Raw genomic sequence first — 19643 nt, 5'->3', positions numbered from 1 at the left:
CACACGAACACACACAAAACCATCCATCTTCCTCTTAGGCATTTGTCATAGTTGGGCTGTTGCCGATTTTGTAGGGTTGTATGAAGGTGAGGAGCCGCAACCGTAAATGAGATGTTTGGGTTTAATCATCCGTTTTTCTCCATTTTAGCCTGAATATTGCGCTCCGTATCCCCCTCTCTCTCTCGTTTTCTAACCAAGACCTGTCGGAAATGTGATTGTTATTTTGTGTGTGTGTGTGTGTGTGTGTGTGTGTGTGTGTGTGTGTGTGTGTGTGTGTGTGTGTGCGCATGCTTGTTTTTATAAAGCACATATGTACACCATTACTGCACAGAGTGAGAATAAAATGAATTAGATGCTTCATTACTTTGTAGCAGCAGCAGGACATGCGCCTTCCATTCCTTAATGGCTCTCTATGATTGTGTGTCTGTCTGTCTCTGTGTGTGTGTGTGTGTGTGTGTCTGTGTCTGTGTCTGTGTGTGTGTGTGTGTGTGTGTGTGTGTGTGTGTGTGTGTGTGTGTGTGTGTCATTCGTGCCACAGTGTTCAAGCAGATGCCACTTATTATGTATTAGCATCTAAGTGTGTGTGTGTGTGTGTGTGTGTGTGTGTGTGTGTGTGTGTGTGTTTGTGTGTTTGTTTGTGTGTTCATTCGTTCCAGTAGACAGTGAGAGAGTGTGTCCATATCTCAGCAGATTGAGTAGTAGATTGTGTGCCAGAGAGAGAGAGAGAGAGAGAGAGAGAGAGAAATGATCTTGCTTCTGGACACAGGTGTTAAAGTTAATGAGGGTTTCTTCCCCTCAGGTGTGTTTTAGATCATCTTACCATCTTGTGGCATGAAGGACACAGAGTTTCTGGATTTAATATTGTGTGTGTGTGTGTGTGTGTGTGTGTGTGTGTGTGTGTGTGTGTGTGTGTGTGTGTGTGTGTGTGTGTGTTTGTTTACAGGTGTTTGGGGATTATTATCACTTTGAGCACAGGGGTGTTGTGAAGAGGTCTCTGTCTGGCCACCACGGAGTTCATGCCCGTTTGCTCAGCGAACCGCAGGTCTGTATACACACACACACACACACACACACACACACACACACACACACAGAGAGCAGAGATAAAGAAAAGAGGATTAATGGCTGTGATGGACAGATGCAGCTTAAAAGTGTTGGATGAGAGCAGGCAGGGAGATTGCACACATTCAGAATTAGTAGCAGGGGAATTTGTGTGTGTGTGTGTTTGTGTGCACGTGTATGTATGGGTGTGTGCACATGCATACTTTGGAGATAAGCTATCACAGCTTACAGGCAGGAAAATGGCCACATATTTGCCCCCTCAGGATCTCTCAGAGACGATCACCTTATCTCTCTGCCTCTTTGAGGACATGGCTACCCATTAGTTATCACTGTTTAGCACCAATGCTAACTCTAAAACACCAAAGCCATAAAGCCAAAAGCTCTAGCACACTCTCCCATCTCTTCATGTGATTCATTAAGGTTTTCATAAAGAGACAATAAACAAAACCACATCCCCATGTGTCACTATTGTGTATCTTGTAAAACTGTGCACTGTGTCCCTGTTACAGCATTATTTCTCTTAGTGAAAATGTTTTTTTCACAAGCTGTTTGTTTCTGCTTTTCAAATGAAGCATGAACCAAATTCCCCACCCACCGATGTAAACATTCCCACCCAAAGACTGAAGCAACTTTAACTTGTGCGCTAGTTTTACCCCAACAGCTGAATACTCAACAGAAAGTAAGAAAAGCACTGTAATTTGATCTCGAATGACTCTAAATATTGTAGTGTTTGCTCCCTGGACAAAATAGCAACATTTGGGTAACACCTCATTTGTTCTCTCAATTCTGCTGCCACTGCACACAGACCTAATGAATTCTCATGAGCCACGGAAAGGTACTGTAAGTATAGCTCGCCTAAACTGTGTAAAAAGTAAAATGTTTGGCAAGTTTGGACGTTGTTGCAAAATGTTCTGCAGTTGTTTTTCAGCTCTCTGACACTAAGACAATATCCACCAATGGAAAAATAGGCATCATTACGATGCAAAATCTGCACCCACAAAATGACCCATTCATCACCAGGAGAAAGTGACAACAGAGAATACTCCATGGAAAAGCTGAATTATGGTGTTTTTCATTTCAACTCCTCCCAGACATTGTAGATAGAATAGGGAAGTATGTTCAGCTGTGTTTGTGCTCAGAGTAAAAGATGCCTGTGAGGGCATGTAGTTTAAACTTTATTCTGATATGGAAAACGCACATGCACATGATTGCAGAGACATCTGGGTTTTACTAATGAGACATTTTTTCAATAAATTCCTTAAATAAAGGTCATTCACAGTAGAGAGTTAATGCCCCTGGTTCATGTGTGCATGGTGAGTAGGAGTGCATTTATCATCTTAACAAAACGTATGGTAGCAGCGAGCGGAATCAAATTTCCATGGAATGTAGAAATGAGGTCAAAGCCCAAGCTTTCTGCTGAGTTAAGTGGATAGAAGTCATAGCAGGCGTGACCTGACCTTATTCCACATCTGCTTATTCTGGGATAATTTTAGTGTGTAGTGGCTGGAATATATATATATTTATATATAAAATGACAATAATGAGATAGTGTGTCTCTGTGCTGTAGGCGAAAGAGAGAGGAGGAGGGGAGAGAGAGAGAGAGAGAGAGAGAGAGAGAGAGAGAGAGAGAGAGAGAGAGAGAGAGAGAAACCACTATGCATCAATATTTAACCTAAACACATATTGAATTCATAACATATTAACAGCCTCCACCATGAGATTACTGCTGTGCGTGCGTGCGTGCGTGCGTGCGTGCGTGCGTGTACAATCCAAAAAGACATTTTCATATTCATACATTGATACAGATGGAAGTTGTCATGAAAGGGAAAACATAACAGCAGTGCCACCTTCCATATTTACAATATTTTTAAGTAGAGACGTGCCATCTGCCTAATTTTAATATCGGAATATCTTTAGGTGTAAGTTTATCTTTCAGCAGAGGTGAAAAACAGACCAAAATCCTTATTGTGGGATAGTGAAGTGTCATCAATTCCACTCGTTCTTATGTATTTCACAGATGTAATATAGAGGAATAATGAGATAATGAAATGCACAACTTTACTCAAGCCTGTAGTCCTTTTGTAGCAGCTCACACTCTGCATCAATTCAAATTTATGGTGAACATTCTAACTGAGAATGTGGGAGTAATTATCTCACTGGGTAAATTAACTTTACATGATTACAGCGACAACACATATCAATCTGTCATTACAGACGTTTGAAACAGAAATAAAAGCTCCATGCAGGAGCATTAGCCATTGTAAATTGTTACTGAGCTTACAGGGCATGACATAAAATTTGTCTGATTCAGATAACTTGTTCTGTGTAAACTTTAAACAGAATTGTTCTAAGCATTAGTGCAAAAGCATCATCTAGCTTTATTATCCATTACCACTGGAAATCCTGGAGTGCTTTCAACACAAAAGAGACAGATGTTTGTTGATTCCATGCATAAATCTAAAAGTGCAAGTGTAAAATGTTCTGCTTTGAGGAGTAGAACGAGCCTTGTTAGACATACCATCATGGTTGTGTGCCACATGCTTTGCGTAAACATTATACTTAAATAAAAAAAAAAAGATAGAAATGTCCAAAATATCTGTATTATTCTTTTTATAAATGAAGTTGAAATGCAAAGGTGATCTTGATACATAACGGATGAAAAACAAATTTCTGCTAATTTTATACCCTTTTTTTCTAAAAGTCTTTGTGAATCTTATCGAATACATTATTACTGATACTTTTGTCCTTTTGTTTGTAATGAATGCTGAAGTATGGCCAGGGTCGAATATAATAGCTTTTTATATTACACATGTTGATGGATATTCAAAAGAGTGTGTTTGTCATTTTAACACAAATGCATAGGTGAATGCTTCCTTTAGAATTTCTAGTGATCATTGCAGAACCTTCGGCTTTTACAATTTCAGAACTCACACACAAAAGCACATAGTAATTAGTACCAGGCAGATTGATTGGAAGTACAAGTCAAGTGTCCATAAAAAACACATTTTATTTATTCTTTCATTGTGCTTACTCTTTGCTATCAGACTTTTTAAACACTACTCCAATTAAATTATACACACACACACATACACATACACACAAATGATCACTTTTCTAAGAAGGAGACACTGGCAGCTCAATCTAACCCACCATTTGTATAGTGGTAGCTGGTGTGGTGCCTCCACTGACTAATAAATTACTACCTTCCAGTCAGCATTTTACACCATGTAATTATGGATCTAAAGCATGTGTGATTATAAAGGCAATGTTCTCTGTACAATCTACCTTTAATATTTAGGCTAGCATGAACTCACAGTTTCTGAGATTTATGCAGTTTTGTGAACTGCTCGTTGCATAAGTGTTCGCCACTGAAGTGAAGCTCACTGGTATTACGCTACAGTATAATCTATAATTCTTCTCAAGGGACAATACTATAGAAATGAAACTTGGATATATTTTTAGAGTAGTCACTGTGCAGCTTGTATAGCAGATTTATTGTCCTCTAAAATTTACTTAACATACAGCAATTATTGTCTAAATAACTGGCAACAAAAGTGAGTACACCCTAAATGAACATGACCAACGTGTCCAAAGTGTCAAGATTTTTTCTGAACACCATTGTGATCTAGCATTGCCTTAATCCTCCTGGGCATGGAATTCACCAGAGCTGCAACAGGTTGTTTCTGGGATCCTCTTTCTTTCCTCCATATTGACATCACAGGGCTGCTGGATGTTAGACACATGGCACTTCTCCACCTTCTGCTTGAGGCCCACAGGTGCCCCCAATAGGGTTCCGGTTTCGTAGATATACTTGGCCACTACAAAAAAACTATTTGGAATAATATGTGTGAATGCAAAAAGGAGACTGTCAGAGAAGCAACACAAAAACCGAGCGTTTATCAACAGTTTAGATGGAAGAAGCTGTTCATTGTACAGTTAGAGCCTGGAAATTTTACAAAACTGGGAATTATGTAATAGAAGAAAATGTTTTCCGGTTTAATGAGACCAAAATTAAACACTTTGGAACAAAGTTCTAAATTTGCCAAAACCCCAACATTGAGATCACTGTCTCCACAGTGAAGCATGTGGATGATAGCTTTGTTTTGGAAATTCTTTTTAAGAGCAGCAACTGGGAGTCTGGTACAAATACATTGAAAAACCTGTTATACTCGGCAAGATGAGACTGGGGAACCTTTGAACATGACTACGATTCTAATCATAATTCCAAGCTACACTGGAGTGGTTGAAACCTGCATGGATTAAAATTGCCTATTCAATGCTTTAACCTCAATCTGATTGCGACTCTGCTAAAAGACTAAAAACCTGCTGAACTCCAATGTTCTATTTTCAATGTGACAGAAGTTAAGCAATTTTGTCAAGAGGATAAGCAAAAATATGAGGATCCAGATGTGCAAAGCTGATATGGGACATATGGCAGAAGACTTGCAGCTGAAATCACTGCAGGTGGTCCCTCTAAATAATGACCCAGAGTGTGCATACATATGCAATCAACAAATGTATGCTTTTTTTCATGTAACCTTTTGTCACGATAAAATTATACATTTTGCACATTATAATATTGTGAAAAAAAATCTAATCCCAATTAAGTCTATGCAGGTATTTTATTTTGCTGTGACACTACAAAATATGGAAAAGGCAGATAAACGTTGAGGAATGTGTGGAAGGTTGTGAAACACGGGCAGCATAGAGTTAAAGCAAGACACAGTGTGACAGACAAAAGGCCAGGAAAGATAAAGCACCTTAGAAAAGGAAAAGCGCTGAGACTTCATGTCTCTTTGCTCTTTGTGCTCGAACAGAAGCGCAAATTAAAGAGCAGCAGGACTGGGAAATGTGTCCTGCTGGAAATATTTTTGGTTCTTAGTGTTTGTTGTGTGCTTGTAGATATAGGGGGGGCTTGTGTCCTCTTTCAAATACATCCCCTCTGCTGTTTTAAATCCTCTGGTTTACACTAATGCTTTCTCAGCTAATTGCAAAACTCGCATGTAGTGGTAAGTTCTCAGAGACTTGGTCAAACTAGATGTACACACACACACACACACACACACACACACACACACACACACACATATACACACAGTGGAGCTGTCAGATTAAATCAAGTGTGTCAAATGAGTTTGAACTCTACTGCAGAACGAGGGCATTTACTATACTGATTTAATGGTCTGAAGGAAATTACATGCTTGAGATGTAAATGCAGAGGTAAAGTAAAATGAAGGATTCAAGGCACTGTAGGTGTTTAGTGTGTGAACATTTTTAGTGTGTTGGTTTCAAAGCACTGCAGGTGTTCCATGTTTGAACCTTTTGCTATACGTGTGTGTAAGTTTGTGTGTAACTTTGATCTCTTTTTAGGTGGTTTGGGCAGAACAGCAGGTTGCCCAGCAGAGGAGGAAAAGGGATATTTACAGTGAGCCTACAGACCCAAAGTTCCCCCAGCAGTGGTACCTAGTAAGTGAATGCGCTTTACTCAGGAGTCTGCTCTTAAGTCATCTGCAATCAATCAATGCTAATTAATTCTTTTTTTTTTGTTAAACTGCTGTTGCTCAGATTAAAAAGACTGCCAATGGCTTTTGTTATTGTATTTGCAATTAACACTGTTTTGTATCATTTAATGAATTTGTAAATAGAATACCACCACCTGCATTCATTGCATTTACTTGCCTTTATTAAACTCTTCAAATCACTGTTTAATCATTATATTGTAGTCAAATTCTTTAGTCATATAATGCAGTCAATAGAGTGATAGAGGCCATTTACCAACTTTAACGTTGTGTTTTTAAAAATAATCACTAAATGATGCTCATCTTTAATAAACAATTAGTCAATTAAGGGAAAAAAGTGAGAGCATTGGTTGGCCCACTTATGGAGAGGAAAACTGAATGATGGGATACAGATCCTCAATTTGCATTTAAAAATTAAATGCAGAGCTGTTTTAAAAGTTGGTGATAATGGAATGAGCACTTTTGTAGAATAATAGATTACTGTGTATGTATATATATGTATATATATATATATATATATATATATATATATATATATATATATATATATATATATATATATATATATAATACAAATATTGTTAAAAGTTCATGATAGTTTTCAATTAAAGAATGAAATTAGAGAGAGGCAGAATGAAGCTTGTGGTCTCCTATCAGGTTTGCCATATTTATTGTGTGTGCGCATGCATGGGTGTGTGGTTTGGCTGACTCAGTATACTGTTTCCCTGGTTGAGTATGTGCATATGCCTTCCTGCACCAAAGTGGCTCTCCCTGCTGACACCTGCTGTGTGGGGAAATGGTCTACTGAAGCTCAGTGTGTGTCTTCTGGCACTTTATAAAATTTCTATTTCTGTTGTTATTTGTCACTTTGCTGTACTGCATTTCAACCAAGCACTCCTGGTGTTTGTGTGTGAGTGTCTGTGAATTCATATTTAAGGGCGGTTATGACAGATTGAGGCATTGTGAATTTTTTTGCTATTGATTTTAGTTAAAAATCTTTAAACACAGTACTATAAATGAGTGTGTATGAACTATTTCAATAATAAATCTAATTGTATTCATATTTTGAATGTATTCAGCTGCAACTTGTTTAAAAACAAGAAGCGAATTGATAATAATTTAATCTGCCAAACAATGGAAAGTTGAGCAATGACATGGCAGAAATCAAAAGAGCATGACATGTTGAAGAAAATCGCATTAAAAAGGCATTAAAGCCATTAAAAAAACTACTTAACCGTCACAAATTTCAGTATGTGTTCATTTGATGCACACTCCTGAACATATTTTATGTTCATTATCTAGACCCATTTCTGTCACTGAGGGTTAATTTTCTCGTCTGGACTTTTCAACAATTGGTTGAGATATGATCCAGTGTGCAACTCCAAAGAAAAGCATTATAACAGTTTAATCTTTCATGTTAAATATACTGAGTATCCATTCTTTACTCTTGCTAGTCTGAGATGTAGACTAAAGTCTACCACTTATTTAACAGTACAACCCCAGCCGGCGAGACCTGCAGGTAAAAGAAGCCTGGGCTCAAGGCTTTACAGGGAGGGGAGTCGTCATTACCATCCTTGACGATGGTATTGAGAAAGATCACCCAGACCTGGTGCTGAATTATGTGAGTATTTTTCTCATATGATCAAAATCTTAAAATTAATGTATTGCTGTGGTTAGTATAAATTTGTGAATAGTTTTACAAAAGTTATAGACCTCATTTCTTAAAGGAAACTGTTTCTCTAGGAAGATATTTCTGTTCTTTTTAGCACGCCTTTCTTTAAATTCCTAAGTTCTGGGGTTATATCAGTGGAATGGCAGCAATGAAATGGGAACTGCTGTATTCCTATTCAGTGAATTGCACCTTTCTCTTCAGGATCCAGATGCGAGTTATGATGTAAATGATAGAGATTCTGACCCACAGCCCAGATACACACAACTGAATGACAACAGGTATGGCAGACTTTAGTTTTCTCTTTCTGTCGGGAGTAGTTGGAGTATATTTGTAGGGGTTGCAAGGCCAAATATATATCACGCAATATAGTGCCAAACTCAAACATCATCTGACTTTCTTGTATTTAGAAAAAGTAGTAATTCAAGTGCAGCTTCAGCTTGTTTGTTTATTTTTTTGAAACCACAAACTTCTGGGACATTTTTCATTATATGCCTTTCTTTATAGTGTGTGAAACATACAAAGCACCTCAATTAATATGGTGCCTTCATGAAAAATTCAGATCGAAATCTTACAACCCTGATTCAGAGACATGCTGTTAACTCCCCTAAGGAGAAAATGTCCTTTCCTGTGTTTACCTCACTTTCTGACTTTTTCATCATTTTCTCCAGCTGTTTCCCTTCACTACCTCCTTTCTTTAAGCATTGAGAGTCACGAACCTGTAGCAGTGCTTTTTTTTTTCTCTCTTTCTTAATTTTTTATTCTGTACCTTTAATCCCTCTATCACCAACATTTCATTTTACCTGCTGAGATACCTGCAAATTTTCCTTGTGTGTGCCTTTATTATTATTATGTTTCAAAACTATTTCTGCTGAAAAAAATTCTCAAAGATATATTTTTATTGATATGACTGTATTCTTTGTTTTTCCTTTTCCCCTTTTCCCCCCTTATCTTTGTTTTCTTCTTCAAAGCTGCATTTTCTTTGTGTCTGTCTGTAAATCCATTGAGGTTAAATTCTAGGTGCTAAAGATTTTTTTTTTGTTTACGCTGTTTCGATTTCTCATTCTTATAGAACATGTAAATTAAAATCCACTAGTTAAACTGTGATAAAAGCTGGTGCACCCAAGGGAACACTACTCTTGATGCACTCAGCACAGCCATAAGTTTGTCTCAGGCACAGACCCTGACAGAAATGTTGGGGGATTTGACTCAAGTTCCAGGTTTTCTGGGCTGTATGCCAAAGCTGCTTTTCAGGCATTGCCTCACTCTCTTTATTCTTATTTTAAATTCAACACTGGATCGAAGCAGAAAAGAAGCCAAGTAAGCCTATAATGAGTTTGTTAAAATACATGCGCGCGCACACACACACACACACACACACACACACACACACACACACACACACACACACACACACACACACACACAAACACACACACAAACATACACACACATGTGGTCTCTCATGGTTTTCAGCCCAGTTGGTATGCTTGGTTTCTGTGTGCGTGTGCCTGTATGAGAGAGAGAGAGAGAGAGAGAGCAAAAACGATAGTAAGACAAAAAAAAATTTATGTTTGCATTTCATATGGTTGTTCTGTTCTTACCATATGGACAGTAAAAGGTGGTTAAAAGCTCCTCGTGTCAGGAAGATACAGTCTTCACTCAGTGATGCAAGATGAGAAACACAGAGAGAAATAAACAAGCCTCTGCTATGCCTATGTCTGTACCACAGCTCACCGACTTTGAAAAAGCCATCAGGAAACAATGCACCACACACACCCTTAAGCTGTCAAGATGATTACACTCTAGTGAATCGATTCAAGCCCATGAAATGAGAGGAAAAATTGTGTTTTTGTCAATAGAAGTGAAGTTGCGCAGCTCTTCAACATAGCTGCATAGGCAAAACAGAGGACTAATGGAGGATCGCTATTATTTCCCTGTGAGCCGCCACTCCAACTGTGACGAATGTGCTCACTTTCAAATAAGAATACATTAATATCTATAAGTAGACTATGTTAAAGAGAATGGAGGCACGTGTTATATGACAGACAGTTTATTTTCTAAGACAATGCTTTCTTTTCTAACACTATGCGCATATTTCAGGGCATATCTAAGGCAACTTAACTATTCATTTGCCCTTTTATTTCACCAAAAAGCTTATTGAATTCTATGTTTATATATTGATGTTTAATCCCAGGCTTCATCCTACCTGCACTTGTTCTGCCTTGTTTCCTTCTGCATAATGCAACGTGAATACCAAAGCCGCAAGAAATCAGAGATGTTTTAGGGATAGACTCTGCAAAGCTTATGTGTCTCTCAATCTGCATGTTTCGGTTGTATACCCTTCGAGTTCTGTATCACGCCAGCCATAAAGCCATATAGCTTCTTCACTAGAATCTGCCTATTAAGCCAGCCATCCCTGCTCTGAAACTTCTCAGTGCTGTATAAATTAGAGTGTATTCTCCATTAGCTAATCTCCCAGGGCAAGACTGGCAAATGTACAGTTCGGTCTCATTCAGATGTTTGTATAAAAAATATTTCGACTAAGGAGTTGTATCATTCCATTTATATTCATGCATCATGTAACACAAACCAATCCCTTCAATCTGCCATGACAGTCGCCACAGGCAGCACTTAAGCGAGTCAGGGAAAGCTGCCTCCTCAGCCAGAAGCATCTGAATTCAGAAGAGGGAAGCATGTATTTGGAATTAAACCGTGACCGTGTTTGTAGTGAAAGGAAACAGGTCTCAGTTCTGGAAAACACAGAACATGAGTAAACATCTGTCCTAGTTTGAGTGTTGGATGCAGGATTTCTTTTCTCTCTTTCTTTTCTTCTTTTTCTTACTGACACTTTCACTTTCTTTCATGTAAATTATATAGAATGTTAAAGCTTGAGGGTTGAATTTAGCCGCCTGGAAAATGCACTAATCCCGTAAGTCAGAACGTAATCCGGCTCCATTGAATAGCTGCACAAAGATACCACGCTGCTCTAAACACATGGCTAGACTGTAACACTCGCGATCACATTAAGTGGGGCATCGTTTGCAACTTGCTTTTTGCAATAACTTTGTACAATTGTTTTGTGTGTGTGTGTGTGTGTGTGTGTGTATGTATGTGTGTATATATATATATATATATATATATATATATATATATATATATATATGTATGTATGTATGTATGTATGTATGTATGTGTGTGTGTGTGTGTGTGTGTGTGTGTGTGTGTGTGTGTGTGTGTGTGTGTGTGTGTGTGTGTGTGTGTGTATATATATATATATATATATATATATATATATATATATATATATATATATATATATAATAAATAAAAAAAAACAAGAGGAATAAACTTTTGTGCTGCTGCTGATGTGTATTAACATTGATTTCTCACAATTCATTTTTTGTTGTCTTGCTCAGGGACAATAGGCTTGCATGGCCACTGCAGTCAGCCACTTCTCATCTTTGTTCTTCAAATATGTTTTTATACCTGAAACTGAAGAGATGGATGATTTGATTTGGTCTTGCTTTAGTGTTCTTCCTGTATAGCCTGAAGGTACTATCTTTAAGATCATTCCGAATATGAGACAGATGATCCTTGTTCTACTTTTTGTCCATGACTGATCGTGTTTATTGTTATTAAGTGTCAGTGATGTGTGTCTTTTCACTGCCCACTAGTGCTATTTGGCGCCTCATAGAGCAAAGCTGCTAGCTGAATGCGTAGGAGACTCGCTAGCTTTATCTGTTATGTGATAGGAGGATGTGTCAAGGGTACTGCAATTCTGCGTTTATCAGCCACAGTGTGTGAAATGATACAAAGGATACTTGAAAGTGGCAGCGAGCTGCCAGAGCAGAAGATTTAGTTATGGTTAAAAAAAAAACTGAAAGCATCAATTCTAACTCGATGGTGATTAGATAGCGTTAGCGAGTAAGCCCTCACCATCCATCATGGTTAAGATGAAAGCACTGAAGCTGTTAGAATTTGACATAACACAGAGCTGTCCATACCCACGAGTAAATGATTGGTTGATAACTTTTATATTTGAAAGCCTGCCAGTGGGCTGGCCTCTATATATATATTAACTTCTTTCAAAGGGTTTTTTTATTGTGTTATTGTCTGGAACAGGGCACAATATTTCAGCTGTTAGTATTGCTGCCTGCAGAGAAAAGTCATAAATCTGTGAGCAAAAGCAGTTCATTTTGTGCCTTATTTGGTAGATTTGAATCCCCATGACTGACATCAGTCACTTGCAACACTACAGAATTATGAGAAATAATCATTGCTCACTAGCAAGAACGTTATGAATGTTTACTTTGTGTAGGCTTTCCAGTGTGTGTCTCCAGATACAGTGGCCACCAGAATTGTTCGAACCTTATAAGAAGTGGAAACTGATGCCTTCTGCTGTTGTATTCCAACCACCTCAAGGTTTAATGTGTTGTGTGTTCTGAAATGCTTTTTCACAGTTGGGAAAACCAGTCTGGTCTGTTCTCTGACCTTTCTTATCAACAAGGGGTTTCAGCCTGCAGAAGGATAGGGGTTTGTTTTGTTTGGTTAATTTTTGTGTTGGGTTTGTTTTATTTTTCTTATTTTTTTCCCCAATGTTCTGTGTAAATTCTAGAGAATTGTGTAAAAATCCCAGGACATTAGTGTTGTATAAAAAAAAGATACACAAATCTCTTCATTGGGTACCAACAAAAGTTACAAAGATAACCTTTTTCCCATTTTGATGTGAACATTAACTAAAGAATTTGACCTGTATCTCCATAATTTTATGCAGTTTGCTGTTTCAACATTAATTGAATGATTTAGTATCAACATAATTGAGCAGGTCTATAGCTGTAAAGTGGATGGTGAGTGTGGGCATATATGCGTACATTTCATAAATATGTATTTTCTTTCAAAAGAAACCCTCTCCAAAAAAAAAACATTCACATTGCTTTTAAAGCTTTGCAAAAAAAATCTTTTTCTGAGTGCATTTCAGGAAAAAAAAACCTTCAATTTACCAAGTGTCGTTAGAGCTAAAACTGGCATCATGTGCTGTGGTCAGATGAGACCAGAATCAAATGTTTCAGTACCGCACACCATCAGCTAAATAGACAAAATGTAACTGCTTACAAGGAATGCACCTGATACCCCTTTGGAAAATATGAAGGTGGCTCGGTGATGCTTTTGTGTTGTTTTGCATCTGATAATACAGAGGCTCATGAAGATATCAGGATATTTCAGTCCAAAACCTGTTAGCTTTTGTTTGAAGTTCAATAATAACCAAAAATATTTCCACAACAACATAGAAATGGAAAAAAAACTGTTTTTCATGACCTTTTCAGTTTACCATTTTAAATCCAACTGCTCTGTTGTCTGACCTGTAGAGTAAAGTCCACATGCAAAAGCCTAAAACATAAAGGGAAAAATTAACCGGAAGAGACTCAATATTGCTAATCGCTCCATGGCATGTGTGACAAAATATTGATTAGAAGGGTGACGAATTTTGAAGCCAGTAATTTTGTAGAAAACAATGCACTACATAATCATTTTTATGTGTTTGTATACAGTAATTCATATACTATACAATACCTATATATTTCCCTATGTCCCTGTAGGGTTGTGGGCAGCATATCACTTATTGCATAATTTCTATTGATTGTCATGAAGGGTGCCAATAATTCTGGAGGGCATTGTAAAAGATCTCGAGTGAAACCATACTTTTCTGAATGTGATGATGGACAGACCTCACTATAGATTAAGGCTTATGCTGTGAAAGACTTGTATTATGAGCTGACATGAGCACAGCATTATTTATTCATGAGCCAGTTTACTGCGCTGGCCATTTGTCATGATAACTGTCATCTATTACACAGTGTAAGAACCACATCTTTGTTTCATTAAACCTGACAAGTTTCTTCCCTCAGCAATGCAAGATTTGATACAACATTGTCCTAGACGAGTATTACTAAGATATGTGTACTTTTGTGTCAGTACTTGCCCTAATAAAATGCAGTGTCAGTAAGGAAAGTGCTTGAAATATTCATAGCTTGAGATAAATGGATCCATAAAATATAAATTTAGTGGAATAAATATTTGAATTGAAGATCCAAGTTTTCCCGGATTAGGTAAATGCAGCAGTTTTAGTTGTTGCTAATATGAATGCATTCACTTTCAACTAAAATCAACAAAAAGTCAATGCAGCTTATTATTTCTTTCAATGAAATATGAATTTTTGTATGAATTTTTTTGAAATATGAATTTAATATAAATGAATTTCTAAAAGTCATCTTGTGCAAATCATTTACTGTAGCTTGTTTTTGGAAGGAAAGGTAATTTTTGACCTGTTCAGCCTATTTCACTTATTCTATTATTATTATTATTATTATTATTATTATTATTATTATTATTATTATTATTATTATTATTATATAAAAAAATAAATTACTATTCTTGGCCTGCCAAGAGTAGAAGCTAGGCCTAGGCCTTCTACTAATTTCTGTGAAATTAAAGGATCAATTGGATGTGCTAGAGAGATATACATTTCTTTTTGGCATATGGGTGTTTGTGTGTGCGTGGGCAAGTGTGATAGCGCACAGAATGAAATCGTCACTGAAGTGGGGTGACAAGTGGCTGTTTTTGGCAGTCACATAGAGACCACACTTGCAGAAGAACCTTTATTTCAGCTAAACATTTCTCTCCAGATGTTGAAATTTTGCCGCATGAGAGCTCTACAGCCAGACCCAGATGCTACACTCCCAACACCTCTCCCCTTGCCCCGCCCTGCTGCAGATGCAACTCTATTGCTATGGGAACAGGGACAGGAAAAAAAGAAATATCAAGCACAAGTCATGTTTTATGGGGCTTCCAGTCTGACTCATGCAATAGGATGCTAATGGTTTTTTTTATTGGATTATGTTTTTTGTCATGCCTTAGCATTTGTTAGTTAGATTAAAGATTGGAATTGAATTTCAATAAGATTGTTTTGGGTGTAGATGAAAGGTCGGTTAGTGTGTCTTAAATACCTAGTAGGTATTCAAAGATATATCAAAATGTATTAATACTTAAGAGACTGCTCTCTACCTCTCACTTTCCCTCTTTAGACATGGAACTCGCTGTGCTGGAGAGGTGGCTGCGGCAGCTAACAATGGTGTATGTGGAGTGGGTGTAGCCTACAATGCCAAAATTGGAGGTGAGTCATGTGATTTGGGAGTTGAAATGGATAATGAACTAATTTAATCTACTGTTGGAGCCTGACTAGTTTTCTGCCAACTAATAATTCTTAAATCTGACACATCAGATCAGAGTTATTGATTTGCTTTCTGTGCATTTGTTCTAGGCGATCTATCTCAATTACCCAGAGATACCTGTACTAACTCAAATCTGAATCATCATAGTGGTTTATCAATATCAGCAGTGGATATGTAGTTTTGTATTCCAGTCACAGTCAACATGGGCAGCTGCTAGACCAGAATTCTCTGCCTATCATTTTAATGATATCATTTTGGACATTTATAAATGTGTTTTTTAAACCTTGCTTAGATGCATTCAGGCAGAGAAGGCAATGCTTTCTGTGCATGTGTGTTATTGTGTGTGTCACCAGGCATCTGCATATATAAAGGGAAAGAGAGTAGATGCTGCAATATTTGCCAGTCACAGTCTATTTATGCTTGAAAAAAGGGCGACTGAGTGCATTAGTGCCTCAACTTGTGTGACACCAGGGTAACACAAGAGCCGGCTTCCATTCACTCTTGCTGCTCTTCATTACCATGATTTTAACTGCAAAGTTACTGCCAGCATACTCATTTCAGCGGAGAGGAAACTCTGTGTGATCCTGACGGACACCTATTCATCAGTTTTTTTCCTTCCCTACTATCTTTTGTTATCTCCCTCTCTCTCTTGCTCTCTCTCTCTCTATTCTCTCTATTCTCTTCTTCTGAACTTGAATCATTGTATTACTTCCATTCTTTCGTTGATTAATTTTTTTTTTTTACCTTTACTACATTTTTCTCAGCAGCTTTAAGCACTGCCATTTCCCTCTATTGTGTCTTCCCTTTTACTCAACAGCTCCTAGCAGTGGAGTGTGAGGACTGGCATACGCTTCTACGAGTCACATGAAGCCAGCCACAGCGACTTTTCAAAATGCTGTTCCTGCAATGTCAGAGGGGGGGGAGCTGAACACAGTCAAAGGAGAAAGCACTAGCTTTCCTCTTCTGCATACATTAGCTCACATACGCCTACAAATGGCTTGTGTCAACAGAGGAGACAGTGCATTTACATGTACTTATTAGGCAGATGCTTTTATGCAAAGTGATTTACAATTGAGTTGAGCAAAGGAAGGTCTGAAAGGGCTTGCTCAAGGGTTCGACAGCAGCATTGCAATGCTGTGATTTGGACTTTTGAAAAGTGGACTGAAACTTTAACCACTGAGCCATCACAGCCTCAGGGCAAAAGCCATCCTATATACCTAGGATAGAAATGTACCTAACTTCTGTTTTATTCAGCATTTTACAAAAAAAAAAGTATTTCTGTAACATGTTAGTAAAGCTTTAATGAAACATATTGCATGGAAAAAACAGGCAAATATATACTATATAAACACAAATGGTTTATATTCCCGGACGTGTACTTACATTGTTGCTCTCTTTCTCTGTTCCGCTCACCCTCTCTCTCTCTCTCTCTCTCTGGTGTCTGTGTATGGGTGTGTGTGTGTACTGTATAGTAATTGTGAGCTCTTCTTTCTTGGCAGGTGTGCGTATGTTGGATGGCGAGGTGACAGATGTGGTGGAGGCTCAGTCTCTAAGCATCAACAACCAGCACATCGATATTTACAGTGCCAGCTGGGGCCCAGAGGATGATGGGAAGACTGTGGATGGCCCTGCCAAGCTTGCCAAGGAGGCATTTCTGCAAGGGGTCACTGAGGTCAGTCTGTAGAATTGCAGGTCAAGCTGGTTAAGCTACACTGGAATCAGCATACAGAACATTCCTTGGCTCTGTTACCTCACATTTTAGTTCTTTATTTGTATCAGGAACTGAGTGTGCTGACACTTAGCTGTTACAAATCGGGTAAATGTTTTGATGCAGCTCAGGACAAGAGCATTTAAAGAAGCCTATTGTCACAGAGCTCAGGCAGGTCTGTCATATCTACAGGGATTTCTGAGATCTTTGATGATAGAAAATGTGCTTTTTTGTGAGTTTGTTTTTACAGAGCAGACACACCACTTGTCTTTTTTCAAACTGTTGAAGTTAATTCACACATATGTAAACAACACAGTACTCTGTTTAAAAAAGTGCTGTGTGGCTCAATTTTTTATTTCCTTTTTTCGTGTTTTTTTAAGAAGTCATTTAGCCAAAGATTTATTGATATTCAGCCAAGATGTGTAACTGGCACAAAAGGCAAATGTGGCCAACAAGTTGTATTGTTGAAACTAGTTTAATGCAAACTATACCACTAGAGCTGTTTTTAACTTCCCTTATAATGGTTATATGACAGTTGGACATCTCCTTTTACACCTCAGTGCTTGTCTTTTGTTAAACACAAGCTAACATGCTAACTGTGATATGTGAATATTTCCATTCCTGATGAATGAACTGTATAGTCAGTGGTATAAATTTAACAAGCAACTTTGTCTGTATGTTGATTGTTCTATAGCAAATAATTCTATACACCATACAACTGAAGTAAATTTTTTTTTTTTCGTCTTCTCCTGCTTATCCGTAATTCGGGTTGCGGGGGCAGCAGTCTAAGCATCCGCCTTCGACTGCTGCCCAATCCTCTCAGCACCGGTCCCTTACGGTCCCTCCTGCAGGTGGTGAGCCCACAGAAAGGCGGCCCCACGTCGCTCCGACGTCACGGTCCTTGATTTATTTTTCTCGTAAGGGTCCCCTGGAGCATAGAGGGTTAAGGCTCAAGGGCCCAAGAGTGGCAGCTTGGCGATACCGTGGCTTGAACCCCCGACCTTCCGATCGGTAACCCAGCGCCTTAACCGCTGGAGCCACCATTCCCCCTCACAACTGAACTTCAAATTTTAATTATTTCTGATGCTGCACAAAGCCATGCAAAGCACAAAAGTGTGTATTATTGCTTGGGCTTAAACGATTCCTTGAGTAACTCAAGTAATTCCAATACAGAAATGCATCAAGGCTAATTTTTAAGTCCATTTAACTACACACGGAGACTGGAGCACTCTAGACAGATAAACACTATGGATGCAAAGTTTGCTGATTATATTTTTTTGAAAATCCGACTTTTATTTCTCGTAATTCCGACTTTTTTAACCAATCGGGCAGCGTCACCCTCTCTGTAGTGCCAGTACACATTGAAAATAAAATAGTCTACAATCAGTAGAATCGCATGGTATCAAACTGAGCCGCTGATCCCTGGAGAGAACTCTGTCTAACAATCAGCTCTGGAGGAGACGGAACAAGACAGATGAAGCAGAGGAGCCTCATTCATACACCAACAGCTTCAAACTTCAGGCCGACAGCATGGTTACCGGTGGATGCAGCAGAAATGTTGGATGTATACGAGAAATAAAGTTGCAATTGCAAGAAAAATAAGTCGGAATAGTGAGAAAAACGTCAGTATCCAACAAACATTTTTAATGTGGCGGAAATGGGCTTCCATACAACACTGTAAAATGAAAAAATGGAGGAACGGGGAGTAAACAGCGAGGGACGAGGTGAGGATTCGGGTCAACGTACACAATGGAAAGTACCCAAAGTATGTGATAATTTTAAACTAAAACATAAAGAAAACACCGTACAGTGCATTTACCCCTTCTTTTTGCCATTTGGAATTTATATATATATATATATATATATATATATATATATATATATATATATATATATAACCGAGGGCGAGATAAGTGGGTTCCACTGTATGTATGTATATATATATATATATATATATATATATATATATATATATATATATATATATATATATATATATATATATATAATTCCAAATGGCAAAAAGAAGGGGTAAATGCACTGTACGGTGTTTTCTTTATGTTTTAGTTTTTTTTTTTCTTTAATTTATGATTTTTTATTTTATTTATATATTTGAATTAGCATTTTGATGTAATTATGGCAATTAAATGCATCAAATGGATTTGTTTCCATTTTCAGCAATAAAAAATTTAAGTTTTCTAAAAAGGAAACAAATTACTTGTTTATTTTAAGAGACCCATCTTATTTTCTCATGTACATTTATTATCGCTCTTTGATAAAGAAAACGTACGTCTTATCTAATAAATCGATGGAATAATCGGTAGAATATTCGATTACTAAAATAATCAATTGATGCAGCCCTGATTACTGCACTTAGGCTTCTGAGCTTATTGTTTACAAAATATCATTAATTATCTAATTAAAGCTGAAGTGTAGCATGCTATTTATATAGG

At 37.7% G+C, this 19643-nt stretch overlaps 1 protein-coding gene across 4 annotated transcripts in view; it reads left to right on the top strand.

Annotated features, from left to right (window-relative positions):
* furinb (furin (paired basic amino acid cleaving enzyme) b) overlaps positions 1-19643 on the top strand; it is a 96186-nt gene that overhangs the window by 51530 nt on the left and 25013 nt on the right. For all 4 annotated transcript variants that reach the window (XR_014534558.1, XR_014534559.1, XM_083547543.1 and 1 more), the window contains 6 exons: positions 944-1042; positions 6433-6528; positions 8074-8202; positions 8455-8531; positions 15336-15424; positions 16982-17154. Coding sequence is in view for 2 of the 4 variants with exons in the window: in XM_083547543.1 (XP_083403669.1) it covers positions 944-1042; positions 6433-6528; positions 8074-8202; positions 8455-8531; positions 15336-15424; positions 16982-17154 (663 nt within the window). In the remaining 2 variants the exon portion in view is untranslated. The remainder of the gene's footprint in view (positions 1-943; positions 1043-6432; positions 6529-8073; positions 8203-8454; positions 8532-15335; positions 15425-16981; positions 17155-19643) is intronic.

Source organism: Silurus aristotelis (genome assembly GCF_946808225.1).
Source record: "Silurus aristotelis genome assembly, chromosome: 7".
Taxonomy (NCBI): domain Eukaryota; kingdom Metazoa; phylum Chordata; class Actinopteri; order Siluriformes; family Siluridae; genus Silurus; species Silurus aristotelis.
The sequence above is the reverse complement of the archived record's forward strand: the minus strand, read 5'-3'. Positions and strand labels throughout refer to the sequence as shown.